Source organism: Lontra canadensis, unplaced genomic scaffold (assembly GCF_010015895.1).
Source record: "Lontra canadensis isolate GAN:19392208 unplaced genomic scaffold, GSC_riverotter_1.0 scaffold58, whole genome shotgun sequence".
In the NCBI taxonomy this organism is placed as follows: domain Eukaryota; kingdom Metazoa; phylum Chordata; class Mammalia; order Carnivora; family Mustelidae; genus Lontra; species Lontra canadensis.
In genome coordinates, this window is record NW_022631052.1 from 6,454,550 (window position 1) to 6,469,377 (window position 14,828).

At 48.9% G+C, this 14,828-nt stretch overlaps 1 protein-coding gene across 1 annotated transcript in view; it reads right to left on the bottom strand.

The window, feature by feature from the left end:
- Window positions 1–14,828, bottom strand: part of RPH3A (rabphilin 3A) — a 98,093-nt gene that overhangs the window by 13,805 nt on the left and 69,460 nt on the right. The window contains exons 11-16 of the mRNA XM_032876238.1: window positions 12,959–13,045; window positions 11,205–11,267; window positions 9,919–10,158; window positions 8,684–8,763; window positions 6,070–6,144; window positions 4,500–4,609 (exon numbers count right to left, since the gene is read on the bottom strand). Coding sequence (XP_032732129.1) covers window positions 4,500–4,609; window positions 6,070–6,144; window positions 8,684–8,763; window positions 9,919–10,158; window positions 11,205–11,267; window positions 12,959–13,045 — 655 coding nt within the window. The remainder of the gene's footprint in view (window positions 1–4,499; window positions 4,610–6,069; window positions 6,145–8,683; window positions 8,764–9,918; window positions 10,159–11,204; window positions 11,268–12,958; window positions 13,046–14,828) is intronic.

Here is a 14,828-nt window from a genome sequence, read left to right on the forward strand (position 1 = left end):
GTTGGTGAGTGTCACCTGTGTCTACAGGAACGTGTCCTTTTCATGGCTGTATAGTATTCCATTGTGTAATCATCCCAGAATACTTCTGCTACTGATGGACTTTTGGTTTGGGCCAATTTCTAGCTTTGAGCTATGATGAATAAAGCTGCCAGAGAACACTCTTGTCTGAGTCTTTTGTACACACATGGATGTATTTCTACTGTGTATCTTCCTAGGGGTGGACATGCTGAGTCCCGGGCTACACATACGTTTAGCTTCAGTAGAAACTTCCAGTTTTCCAGAGTGGTTCCACCCATTTTACCCCCACCAGCAAGCCACGCTGGTTCTGGCTGCTCTTCGTTTTTGCTAACTTTGATTTTGTCAGTCTTTAATTTTAGTCTTTCAGCAATAGTATCTCACTGCGGTTTTGATATATAGTTCCCCGGCAGCTAAGGAATGCTTTACGGCCATTTGAGCATCATCTTCTGCAAAGTTGGGCCAGGAACTTAGTCAGCTTCTCTTCCTTTAATGTGTTCTCCCTGCAAACATGTGAGTTTCTCACTTTAGAGTGGAGACTGGGGGCCAGAGAGGTAGAATAATTTTTCCCTGGTAAGAGGCAGAACCAGGATTTGAATCCAGATCTCTGCGAATCCTCAAACACTATATTGTCCCTGGTTATCTGCTCAGAAAAGCACTGAGTAGGAAGAGGTACACACAGAAAGGCAGGTCACGGAAAGGTCCCTCGGGAGGTGAAAAGGACAGGTCACGGCATGATAATTCATCCTGACAGACACCAAAGGGGAGGAAGGCTGCGTCCCCCTGAGGCACGGGAGGCAGGCACCAATGGTATCTTCCCCCTTGGCCATCAACATTTGCTGAATAATGTTTAAAGCTCTGGAGAGCCAGGTCACCCTCATGGCTGGGCCCCACACTGGTTAGGACTGGGAAAACAAGCTGTGTCTGCTGGGCTGGTAAGCCTGTGACCAACCTCGTCCCTCTGCAGGGCCACATGTCTCCAAAGACTTAAGGATCATCTTTTTTTTTTTTTAAAGATTTTATTCATTTATTTGACAGAGAGAGATCACAAGTAGGCAGAGAGGCAGGCAGAGAGAGAGGGGAGGAAGCAGGCTCCCTGCTGAGCAGAGAGCCTGATGCGGGACTCGATCCCAGGACCCTGAGATCATGACCTGAGCTGAAAGTAGAGGCTTTAACCCGCTGAGCCACCCAGGCGTCCAAGGATCATCATTTCTGAACCAGTAATGCCAGTTCTAGGAATTTCTCTCAAAGACATAAGAAGTGCAAAAATCCTTAACTACAAAGGCGTTTATCACTGTGTTATTTCAAATAACATATGTACTCCATAATGGGGGATACTTCAGAGAAATCGTGAAACAACCATAAGAATATAACATGGAAAACAGTGTTGTAATTGGTCATCAGGGAAAGGCAAGACCATAACACAATGCCACTACACACCCACCAGAACAGCCGGAAGAACAACGTGCTGATGAGGCTGTGAACGAATGGGGACTCTCATACATTGCTTGTAGGAGAGTCATCTGGTACAATCCCTATGGAAAATTGTCAGTTTCTATTAAAGCCGAGCATACACCTACGCTAGGAGTCTCCCATTACACTCCTGCAAAGAAAAGCACGCGTAATACAACGTCACTAGAATGTTCCTAGCAGTACTACTATAATAGCCCCCAAAGGGAAACCAACCAAATGTCCATTCATAGTAGAACAGGTAAAGGAAACTGGCACAGTCACACAAAGGGATACTAAAGAGTGGTAAAATTGGGCACACTGGGTGGCTCAGTGGGCTGAGCCTCCGACTCCTGACTTCGGCTCAGGTCATGATCTCAGGGTCATGGGATTGAGCCCTGCATCAGGCTCTGTGCTCAGCCAGGCGTCTGCTTGGGATTCTCTCTCTTCCTCACCCTCTGCCTCTCACCACCCCCCCGCCCTCATGTGCTCTCTCTCTCTCCCTCTAAAATAAATGAATAAATCTTAAAAAAAATAAAGAGTGACAATAATCAACAATCTACAACTACACACACAACAACTTGGGCAAGTACCACAAATAGAATATTAAGTGAAAAGACAGGAAAGATTCACGCTATACCATTCCCTTCCTGTAAAGTACAAAGCCAGACTGAGTTCGTTGTCCTTTAGTGTCAAGGTCGTGATTACCCTGGAGTGGGGGGTCGTCACTAGAGAGACAGTACCAGGGACAGGGTGTCTGCAGTCTGGAAATGTTCTGTTCCCAGACCCCAGAGCGTTCACTGCGTAAAAACTCATCAATCTGTACAGTTTTCATGTGTGCATTTTCCTAAGTGGCTGTTACCCTTCAATAAAAATGCTTTCTTTTAAAGATTTTATTTATTTGACAGAGAGAGAGAGATCACAAGTAGGCAGAGAGGCAGGCAGAGAGAGGGGGGAAGCAGGCTTCCCGCTGAGCAGAGAGCCCGATGCGGGGCTCGATCCCAGAACCCTGAGATCATGACCTGAGCCGAAGGCAGAGGCTTAACCCACTGAGCCACCCAGGCGCCCCAAGAGTCTGATTCTTGATCCCGGGACAGATTGAGCCCCATGTGGGGCTCTGCAGCTCAGTGGGGCGTCTGCTTGAGATTCTCCCTCTCCCTCTGCCCCTCCTTGCTGCTCACTCTCTAATAAATAAATCTTTTAAAAATTTTAAAAACATTCCAGACAATGCATCATTGTTTATAGATACATAATCATGTAGTTGAAGTCTAAAACATGCTTGGGAATGATAGCCATACAATTCAGTGTGTGTTTTGCACTGAGTAGGGGAAGAAGAGAAGGAGGGGGTGGGGAGGGGGGATATGACAGGAGCTTTGGTCTGCATCTGTAATGCTTTCTTTCTTGAAAATAATATCAATTTTAAAAGCTGAAGAACATATAGCAAAATATTAAGATTTTCTTAAAGACTAAGTGCTGCTACTGGGTATTTATGCCAAAGATACAGATGTAGTAAAAAGAAGGATCGTCTGTACCCCAATGTTCATAGCAGCCATGGCCATAATTACCAAACTGGAAAGAGCCAAGATGCCCTTCAGCAGACGAATGGATAAAGAAGATGCGGTCCATATATACAATGGAATATTATGCCTCCGTCAGAAAGGAGGAATACCCAACTTTTGTATCAACATGGACGGGACTGGAGGAGATTATGCTGAGTGAAAAAAGTCAAGCAGAGAGAGTCAATTATCATGTGGTTTCACTTACTTGTGGAGCATAAGGAGTAACATGGAGGAAGTAAGGAGAAGGAAAGGAAAAGTGAGTTGGGGGAAATCGGAGGGGGAGTCAAACCATGAGAGACTGTGGACTCTGAGAAACAAACTGAGAGTTTTGGAAGGGAGGGGGTGGGGAGATGGGTGAGCCTGGTGGTGGGTATTGAGGAGGGCACGGACTGCATGGAGCGCTGGGTGTGGTGCATAAACAATGAATCTTGGAACACTGAAAAAATTAAATTTAAAAAAATACTGAGTGCTGAGTTTATGGATGTTTGTTTTATTATGTTTACACTTTTCTGTACGGTTGTAATATTTAATGATAAAACATTTTTTAAAATTTGTGATAAATCGTTCTGTGTAACACAGTGAAGCAGTCAAATATTTGGCAGATCTAAATGTCTTCCCACAGCTATAACTCTAAGATACAATGTTAAGAGAAAAGGCAAGTGTCAGATTTATACAGCATGGTGCTTTCTAGGTTGTAAGCAGTAGTAAGAATAGGCACACATTCATGGAGGGAGGGAGTGGACCCAGGCTGGTGGAGGGGACTGACATTTTTTTTTTTAATTTTTAAAAAGATTGCTTTTATTTATTTGAGAGAGACAGCAAGCACGCAGGGGAAAGAGAGAGAGCAGGAGAGAGAGTGAGCAGGGGAGAGGGGAAAAGGGAGAGGAAGAAGCAGACTCCCCATTGAGCAGGGATCAGTCCCACTGATCGGGGGCTTGGGGCTCGATCCCAGGACCCTGGGATTGTGACTTGAGCTGAAGGCAGATGCTTAACTCACTGAATCACCCACGCACCCTGGGGACTAACATTTAAAAGGAGCTTTGCCTTCTCCGTAAGTTTTTATTCACAAGAAACATGTATTTGCTTATTACTCGCATAATTAAAAATGCAATTTAACAGAACACTGGAGAAGAATATAAAGAATATTAAATGGCATCAATATAGTGTTAAAAGAGGCTGATTATTAGAACGGTCTGTGTTTAGAACACTTAATTTTATAAGAAACATTTGCACACATTGTAAATACACACACACACACACACACACAAATAAATACACATATGACCTGAACGTCCAGACACCAAGATGTTAAGAGTTTTATCTGTATTTTCAAAAGTCTCTACCAGAAACATATGTTGTTTTTGTAGAGGTGAAAAAGAAAGAAAGAAACTATGCAGATATATTTTCAAGAGTGGCCTCTGGCCCCTCTTCTCCATTTGCTTGGCCTCAGTCTCCTCCCTGACCACCCGCAGGTACCTGAGCGTCTTCCTCTGCATGTCCTCGTCTGTGATGCCGTGATAGACAAGGGTCTCATTCCAGACAGGGTTCCGGGTGTTTCGCAGAGTTTTCGTACGAAGCTTGTTGGACTAGAGCCCAGAGAGATAGACAAGACACCTGTCTTGGTGGGAAGCCAGCCCTGCAGCCCCATCCTTTGGGTTGACTTGGGGTGGGTGGGTGAGTGATGTAGGAGTCTGGTCCCCTTACAAGTGTCTGGGGGCCCAGTTGCTCCCAAATGCACGCTCTCAGTGAGTAAAGAGCATAGCCCATGCTGCTACAGCTGTCATCAGTACTGGGCACTGGGCCACCCCTCCCTCCATGTGCAGGGCCCTCTCTTTGAACTTTCCACTAAGATTAGAAAGCATGAGAAAAAAAAAAGTGATTTATAGGTCAGAAACGCAGGAATAAAGAGTCACCCACTTATAGGCAGTGAAAAAACAATTTCTGGGACGTATTGAAATGGTTTCTTCTGTCTCCCCAAATAACATCCTCCATGCCTAAAAATCCTTAGCGGACAAGGTTTTCATTTTACTCTAAGAAAGACAGCTAAAAATGCACTATATCCAGAAGAGGTGGCCCGGTAGCAAATCTAATTCATACTAACATGTAAATGACTCACTGGACACTTTGGCAAAGCCAGTTTGGATTTGGGTGTGAGCAAAGAAGAGAGTATTGAGGAGAAGCAAATGTCACTGGTGGGTCTGAAAGAATAGTGGCCAAACACTTCACAGTTTGGTCATATCCATGAGAGGGACTCTCCTTTCTTGATCCAAAGAAAGAAAAAGTGAGAGACAGTGTGTATGTGAATGCATACATGTGTGCTCTCTTTGAGTCATGGGGCATTTCATACTTGCATAGATTTTTAATGGCCATTTTCCCAAGATCATGCAACCAAGTATACGGTCACCCTTGTTTTGGGGACATACATGTCAAATTAACACAACAAAGCAGAAAAAAATCCAAGAAAGCACCCTTTCATTTCTAGCCATGTGCTCTGAGTGGGTCCATCCAAAAAGAGGAGAATTAACTCCACTGTCCCTCCCCAGAGCAAGGTAGAGATATGGAGGTGAGCGAGCTGGCCGGGGAGAGAAAGGTGGGCGGGGCAGCAGAGCATCTTTGCTCTGTAACAAACATTTTCTCAGGGGCTTAGCACTACGGCCTGGAGAGAGTTCTTCATTTCTCTTTGGAGAGGAGAAGCATGTGGATGGGACATAAAGTGGGTGGGGGAGGTGAGCCACAGTCAGCACTGGGGAGCCACTGAAGGTATCTGAGCAAGCGGATGGCCTAACTGGGGCTTCTGCTTCTCTCCTGGCCTTCGGCGGCTCCCTGGAGCCCCCATTTCTTGGCTGGAGACATGGGCAGAGCACCTGCCCCTTGAAGGGGAGTAACTCATGGTCTACCCCATACCCCTTGCAAGGACTTTGCCACTCAGGAAGGAGGGGCGTTTGAGGCCAGTTAGGGGGGCTATTTTAGGCTCTGAGCTGGGAACCTTGGGTGCCTGCCAGGGCCCATGTGCCCAGTCTGCTGAAAGGTCCAGGCCATATGGTACCTTGCTGGCTCCCGGCAGGAGATGCAGCTTCACGTAGGGATCAGCCAAGCCGTTGGAATCCATGGGCTTCAGTCCCTGCAACAGAAAAGGCAACAGCAGGAAGGGCCTTGGGAGGGCCTGGTGCTCAACTGTCACAGGCAATGGGCACAGCCCCTGGCATCTGTCCTGCCCATCGGTCCTCCCGTGTGCTTCCTCTTCCAAAGACAGAGGAGGGAAATGAATTAGGCTGGGAAGAATGCTGGAATCAGGCAAACGGGGTTTGGAGCCTGGCCATGTTAATTCCCAGCTGTGTGACTTTAGGCAAGTTCCTTAACCTCTCTGAGCCTCATTTTCCTCCTCTGTCAAAGGGGATAACAGTAGCTGCTTCACAGAGTGGTAAGACTTAAACATGGTTCTCCCTGTGAAGTGCTGGGCACAGAGCCTGACGCACACTGATTTCTGCATCAAGGCTGGACTGTTGTTCTTAGCATGGAAGGAAATGTTCCAGAACAAGGATGGGAGAGAAGGAGAAGCTGGGGAAAGGGGGCCTGAGTTCCGGCCCTGGCCCCACACTCATTTCGGAGACCTCAGTTTTTCCATCCATAAAATGGGGAACACGGGATCTGTCTGGCCCCCCCACCCCCTGGGCTTGAATGAGGCTTGAGTGAGACACCATGGGGGAAGGGAGTTTTCCTGGGGTAGTAATTAAACTGGGCTTGTTAATATGAGCAAAACCCCAAATTCCTGGGGCCCAGACATACTCTGTCCAGCATCCTGTGCTAGGGCTGGGCAGGTGTTCCCACCTCTAGGCTCCTGCTATCCTCTCTCATATTACTAATCCCAAAGCCATGCATCTTTGTGGCCTCAGTTTCCCCATCTGTTCAGTGGGACTGTTCGCAGCCCCTGTTCGTGGGGTTCTTGGGGGATTAACTGAGGCCTCGCCTGTGAAGGGTGAGCTCTGGGTCTGGCACTGGTGGGTGTGGACAATGGGGAGAGGGTGCCACACGGTGGGGGGTAAGGGGGAAAGCTGGAAGAATATCTTCATGGGTAAGAGCACAGGCTCTTGAGCAGGAGTTCCTGGGTTCAAATCCCAACTCTGCCACTTCCTGGTATGTGATCTGGGCAAGTCACTTAAGCTCTGTGCCTCGGTTTTGTGGCCTGTAAAATGGGATTGATGACAGAACCTTCCTCATAAGTTGCTGTGAAGATTAAGCAGAATGAAATCATCATGGAAAGCCTATAATACTCAGGAAATGCCACGGCCACAGTCTCCTGGCCATTTCCCCGACATGAAGTTGGTGAAGGCAGGGCCCAGTTCTAGTTCATGCTAGGATCCCCAGCTTTTAGGAAGTGCCTGGTACAGAGTAGGCATATAATGAACATTTCTGGAATGACTACGGGGATTGCAAGGCTGCAAACTGGCAGACACCACGCTTTTAAAATCTGAACTTGAACATCTCTGTTCGAGGCGGCTCATGCCAGTTTACCAAAGCTAATCCCACAGCCGAACATCTCACACGCTTTGTTCGTATTTGTCACCCGCCCAGCCCGAGAGCAGGTGGGTTTTCTGTACCCAGTCTTGAGGGGTGGTAAGGGTGTGGCTTTCCCCCATGGCTGGAGCTGAAGGAGGGGACTGAATGAATGGGCCGAAAGCAAAACCATTACATCTGGGTGCAAATCAGCTCTACCCCTACCAGCTGTGTGACCTCAGGCTTTACTTTGCTGAGACTCAGTTTCCCCATTTGTACAATGGAGCTAATAATGGTCCCTACCTCCAAGGTTTCCAGGAGGATGACCAGAGCCAATGAATGTGCTGACCTCACTGTGCTCTTGGGGCATGTAAGTGCTCGCTACAGGCACTGATACAGAACAGGTGCTCAGCAAAACCTGCTGAAGATGTGCCCTGGGTGTGTTGATCCAGGAGTTGTGCTAAGCTTTAGCCTCGTTTATCATCCAAACCGGGACATATTATGAGCAAAAAGGGGAGCTTTTCATTATTCCAGCAAGGTCACAGGGATTGGCTAAGGACTGTCCTAGGCAAACAGGAACATGTGACCGCCTTACACTTAATACTCTGTCATCCTTATGGGAGAGGTGCATTATTATCCCGGATTTACAAACAGCACACTGGGGCTCAGAGAGGTTGAGTAACTCTCACACAGCTGAGAGCAATGGAGCTAGTGTTTGAACCCAGGAAGTCTGCTTCCTGAGCTCTGCTTCTGCTTCCACATGTGCCAGGCTTGCAGCAAGGGTTGGGGGGGGGGTGCAGTGTGGGGGGGACTCCAGTCAGTACTTTCTGGGATGGGTGCTGGCATCATCCAGCTCTCCTCGGGGTCTGGAGTTGAGTTGGATCACTCCCCCTGGAGTCCGCAGCACGGAGATGTCCCAGTATTGGCAACAATGGGTGCCCTTCCCCCACCCGTCCACTCCCAGGAGGCAGCTACAGCCTGGTGAAACCCCCCGGCGCCCACACCCCGAAGGAAGTCCTCCAAAGGAAGCATCCACGGCTATTTCCTGCCCCTTTCTCATCACTGTCACTGTCACACATAGACAGGCCCCGTCACCCATGCCATCCCCAAGTCCCTGAGACATGCCTGAGCATTCTGAGTGGTCCCCAGCTTGGCCTCTCACTTACTTTGGCTTTTATGATGGTGCAGTGCAGGGAGCTATTGTCCTGGTCATAGAGAAGGCTGAACTCCAGGGCACCCAGGGTGGCTGAAGGAGGCAGAGGCAGGAACCAAGAGAATATTCGTTCAGTCACTCGGCAAACATTTCCTGAGCACTTACTATGTGCCCAGTCTGGTGGAGGCACTGAGCCTACAGAGGGGAAGACTCGGTCCCTGCTCTGGACACCCCATCCTGGTAGACCCTCCTTTCCTTCGGAGTCCTCAGGACACCTGTGATCACTCTCACTTAAACGTGTGTGCAACTGCCTAGTTACTGACTTCCCATCCTGCTAGACCGAGAGCCCCCTGACAGCAAGGGCTGTGACTGCTGTGTCCCCATTGGGCACAGTACAGAGCACACAGTTGGTGCTCACATAGTCACTACAGGAAGAAATGGGTCTGAGCATTTGCTTTTGCCTCTGCCTGGAATATTCTTCCATTTTCCATCAAGGAGAGGCGACAGGATGGGTCAAAGCCAGGCCACTGATAATGACTGTGAGTCACTTCTTTCATCTGTGTCCTGTCTGTCCCCCTGACTAGGAGCTCTTGCAATGCTCCCAACCCCACAACACATATTAGATCCAGACACTCGTCGATCCATGTCTCCCTCCGGCTCACAAAGGCCATCGCAGCTCTCGCTTGCTGCTCGGACACACCCAGGATGAGTGTCACCGGGGTGTGTGTGTGCATGTGTGTCCCTAGGACTCTGGTCTTGAGTGGGCAAGGCCCAGAACAGGCACTTTACAAGTCATTGAAGGGATGGATGTAGGAGGAAATGTCTAGGAATTTTTAAATTATGGTAGAGTATATCTTCTAGAAGATATACATTAAAGAGTTGTAGAGGCTATCAAAGTACATACATATAGCTAGAAAGAAAGACGTGAAATGCTGGGCCATAGGATACTTCCGTCTGACTCTCTGAGGTACCGCCAAACTGAACATCGCAAATATAGTCAAACCATATTCTTTAAAATGATTTAGACGGTAACTTTGACGTTCCGTGTTTATCACAATAAAAATACACATAGCATCTATTCTTTAGAAAGCTGATGTTGCTTTGTGAGGTTAGTAACACAAACCCGTATCTTTATAACTTGGTTGGTATGTTTATTAGGCTTGGCATATAGGGGCCTGTTCCTCTGCCCCCGGGGACGACACCCCGAAGTGACTCTCCCCAGACACTCCTCCCGTAAGTGCCACCTACTTGCTTCATCCGAATCGTAGCTGTTGGCTTCTTCCTCCTCCTCCTCTGGGGGTGGGGGCTGGCGGGCAGGGGCCACGGCAGGCTGGGGGGCAGCAGCAGAGGCTTGGGAATAGGGGCCCGGAGGGGGGCCCGCTCGGTCGTCCCTGGCTCCAGCTGCTGAGTAGCCCCCAACTCCCCCCGTTCTCTCCTCCCGGGGCAGGGCAGTGGCCCCGGCATAGCCAGAGTCACCGGGAGCTACCTCTGCAGGGGAGATGGGGAGAGGGCGGGAAAGAGTCAGCTGAGTCTCTGTGCGGTGACATCAGCAACTGCTGCAGTGTTACCGCTAGTGATAAGCACCTACTGTATACCATGTGCTTGGCAAAGTACCAGAACCACCCAGCCCAGCCATGGGGGATTGCCACAACCAGCTGACAGGGGAAAGGGAGGGAGGACCGCGTCATGTTATTCACGGGTCCTCTGAATGTTGCCCTTATCAAAACCACCCAGGGAAGCTTGCAAAAATGCAGGTTCTCAGGCCCCACCCAGACTCAGTAGGCAGTGCCATGGGCCTTAGAGTCTGGGTCTGAGAACAAGTCCCATGAGCTGATTTAGATGCAGGCAAAACAGACCTTATGGGGGTACTGATCAGTGGTGTAGGCTCTGCAGCCAGACGGCTTGGGTTTGAATCTCTGCTGTGTGACCTGGGGCAAGTTACTTAATGTCTCTGAGCCTCAGTTTCCTCACATGTAAAATGGGAATTATAATACCTGGAGGTGCTCAAAACTAGCAGCTATTCTTTTAAAAGAATTACTACATGGATGGCACTTAAAACAGTACCTGGTGAGCTAGAAAGCAATGATAAGCCGTAGCTCTAGTAACTGATGACGAGTCATACACCTCATACGAAGAACCACCGTCACTCAGCATGATCTTAATCCACTCCAGGCCATGGGCTAAGGTTTTACATGTCTTGGTTTGTTTAATCCTCCCATCAACTCTGGGAGGTTATTCCCATTTTAGACATAAGGAAACAGAGGCTCAGGGAAGTTAAGTGACTTGACAGCTGGCGAGGAAAGGAGCCTGGATTTGAATCCAGGCAGTCTGTGTTCTTAACCACTGCATGTGCTGTCCTTTTCTAGCTATGTCATCTTAGTGAGGACCATCTAGAGTTTTGGAATTAGGGAGACCCCTCAGAGCTCATCAGATGGGTCTCTGGGCGCAGAGGGGTAAAGGTCTGGCAGCCCCTGCTGTCTCATAGGAAGAGGGGTGCCCACTGGGCAGGTGCGGGGGAAGAAAGGAACACTTGCCTGGTCTCTGATCTGGAAAGCGCCCTGTGGGCCCAGGTCCGGGTTTGCTACCTCCTGGAGGCCCTGAATGGGGAAAGAGAGAGGAACAGAGCAGACAAGGTGACATCATTTGGGTGTTCTTCCCCATCCCCCTTCATTTACGGACTGTGGACACAGGCCTGGAGGCAGCAGGTGATGGCCACAGGCACCCAGGGACACAGGAATGGTCCCACTGGGGGACTCTGAGGTCAGAAAGACCTGGGTTCAAGCCCCAGTGCTTCCTTCCTGGGCCTCAGCTTCCTCCTCGGTGAAATGGGGATGGTTGCACCTGCTCTTTGCGTCTCGCCGACTGCTACAAAGTTGATAAATGAATGGAATTGGAATTGTTGTGAGGTGATACGCAGATTTATGCCTTGACTCCACCATCCATCACTATGGGATCAGTCCTGGTCCAGTGGATTCTTTACAACTACATTTCCCATAGCATGGGATGCAAGGGAGAGCCACAGGGAGGGGGCTTGGGGTAACGTTCAAACAAACAGCAAGAAAGCCATTTCGGTTCCCACTGCCTGTCAATACCAACTCCATCATGGAAACGTCTCATTTAGGTGCTACTTCATCTCTGACACCTCTCTAACTTTTGTGAATGTCCCTTTCGAGCAGAAAAGAACAGGCCTCGGGCTCAGAACATGCAGCAGGCCGGCATATGGACAGTCTCACTGCACGGCTTTATTTTCATTGCATTAATTTTTTTTCCATTGCATTAATTTTTAGAATTACCCCCTGCAATGGGTTGAACTGAATTCCCCAAAGGATGCTGAAGTTCTAAGCCCCAGTCCCTCTGAACGCGGCCTTATTTGGAAAGAGGGTCTTTGCAGATGATCAAGTTGAGATGAGGTCATCAGGGTGGGCCCTAACACCAGACGACTATGTCCTTAAAAAAAGGAGAGATTTGGACACAGAGGTGTACGTAGAAGGAAGACGGTGTGAAGACACAGGGAGAAGGCCACCAACCGGCCAAGGAAGCTGTGGGCCACCAGGAGCTAAGAAGAGAGGCGTGGAGCAAATTCTCCCTGAAGCCTCCAGGAGGAGCCACCCCTGCCAGCACCTTGATTTTGGACTTTTCACCTTCAGAACTGTGAGACTATGAATATCTGTACTTTTAGGCCACTCTGTGCATGATACTTTGTTAGGATAGCCCTAGCAAACTGCTCCGTGTCTTTAGGACATGGGATACTGGGTTCTCATTTATGGCACTATTACAGGTTCCTCTTAAAATAACACAATGTTAACTGCACCAGTCAGGCATTATTGCTACTGTTTTATGCAATCCATATTCGTATGGATTTTTCCATATTACTCATCTCTTTGGTCACCATGTCCTCCTGACTCTCACACTGCTGTTCTGGGAGCATCCGTCCGTAGCACTTCCTTGAGAGACAGTCTGCGATAGCAAGTTCTCTCCATTGCGTTTTTCAAGTGAATCGATTTCAAGAAAGATGTGAAGTAAGAAGGCAGGTGGCGGGTGCATGAGGTAAGGACTGTGAAAGGGAGTGACAGTGCCTGAAGAAGCCTGTCAACGTGGGTCCGTCGGTCCCCTCTCACTTGTGCCCATCTTCCCCACCTGGAGGATTACTCATGGTCAGGGTCTTTGCAGAGCTGAGGGTTTGGCGGTGGCTGTGGCTTTTCAGAAAGCCGGGCAGGCTCTGGAAGCAAGGGCAGGAGACACCGGGGTCCCAGCTGAGTGACAGTCTGGGTGGGCAGGCGGCAGGTACCTGGCTGTGCGGCCTGGGGCGGTGCGGGGCTCTGCATGGTGGCGGGGGCAGGTCTGGAGGCCTGCACGGAGTTGGCCCGCCGCAAACCTGCAGGGGAAAAGAAAGAACCTGTCTTGTTCTGTGCGTGTGCACGCACATACCCTCACATGCGGACACAGAGTGGAAGCAGGAGGAAGCCCGGAACTGGTCTGCTGGCATGAGGCAATGCCTTCTGGGTTTGAACTGAGCGCAGACCCCCTCCTCCTCTCCGTGCCTTTTCTCTGTTCAACACTCAGACCCCCTGTGCAAGTCACAGCAGTGACACGGGGGGCAAAAAGCAAAGGTTTCATGATGCTGTCTCCACCTGTATGACCTTCTGCAAGTGTCCTGTCCTCTCTGGGCCTCTGTCTCCTGACCTGCAAAATGGGGATAACAGTACCTCCCTCCTAGGGTTGCACAGAGATGCTATGGTACAAGCAAAGGGCCCAGAATAGCACCCGGCATGGAGTAAACTCTAAATATTATTATTGGTTTCTTTTTAAAGATTTTATTTATTTGACACAGAAAGAGAGAGAGATCATAAGTAGGCAGAGAGGCAGGCAGAAAGAGAGAGAGAGAAGCAGACTCCCTGCTGAGCAGAGAGCCTGATTCAGGGCTCAATCCCAGGACCCTGAGATCATGACCCGAGCTGAAGGCAGAGGCTTAACCCACTGAGCCACGCAGGTGCCCTAAATATTATTATTGTTGACTCTGGTCTCCATTTTCACACAGACCTAGCTCTGCCTCCACCTTCTCATATAAACTGTGTGACTTGAGCTGCTCATTCACCTTCTCTGAGCCTCAAATGTCTCATGGAGGCAACAGCTCTGTCTATAGGATAATAACAACTTAACCTTCATTTAATGCTTACCATGTTCCATGTTTCAGGGACTTTACAGATTACCTATTTAATCTCTATACCTCATGAAATGGGTGCTTTATTATCTCCCTTTTACAAATGGGGAAGCTGGACACAGAGGGCTAAGGAGCTCACTAATGTCTCCTTACTGGTTAGTGGCAGAGCCAGGGTTTGAATTCAAGCATTTGGTCTCTAGATTCTGCCTGAGACCATCAGATGCTACTGTCTCCTGCGCAGCTACTGGGGGGTCAAAGGGGATAATGTACACAGCAGTTCCTGTGTACATACATCCAGAAGGTATGACATTTCTGGAAGAAAGCTCTGTCCTTGTACATTTCACTGGTCTGGATCCCACCTTTTCTGAATTCAGCTCTTTGTCACTGGAGGGGTGCTTGAATGCTAATGACAGAAGGTGATTTGCCACCTCTGGCTGGGGTCCTGCAGTAGCACTGTGGTTTGTTCATTTGGGTCCTTGTTCGTTCATTTGTTCATTCATTCATTCACTCACTCACTCGCTCATTCAATGTCTACCAAGAGCCAATCCCTAGAAAAGATGGACAAAACCCATCTTAATTCCTCTAAGAATGCGTGATCCAGAGGAAGGAGACAGACACTGAGATAATGAGCTTATAAAACAGCAGTAATAGCCCACATCCACTGAGTGGTTCAGATGCGCCAGGCCATAAGCATCACTTCCTGGAACGCTCAGAACTCAAAGTCATGTGTGGTCCCCATTTTGCAGTAGAGAAAATGGCAGTTCAAGTGTGCCCGAGGTCACTTAGCTTGGAAGTGGCTAGGACCTTCAAACACGTTCGTCTGACTCCAAAAATAATCTGGGGCAGGTTATGTTATACCTGCCCCAGGAGGTAGAAAGTGAATAATCATGCACCCTGGGGTCCCACGGCATGCCGGGCTGTGCTCCGAGAACTTTACAAGGACCACTGTGAGGTTTCAGTTCACTTAACCCTTTACAGCAACCCCAGAAGATAAGAC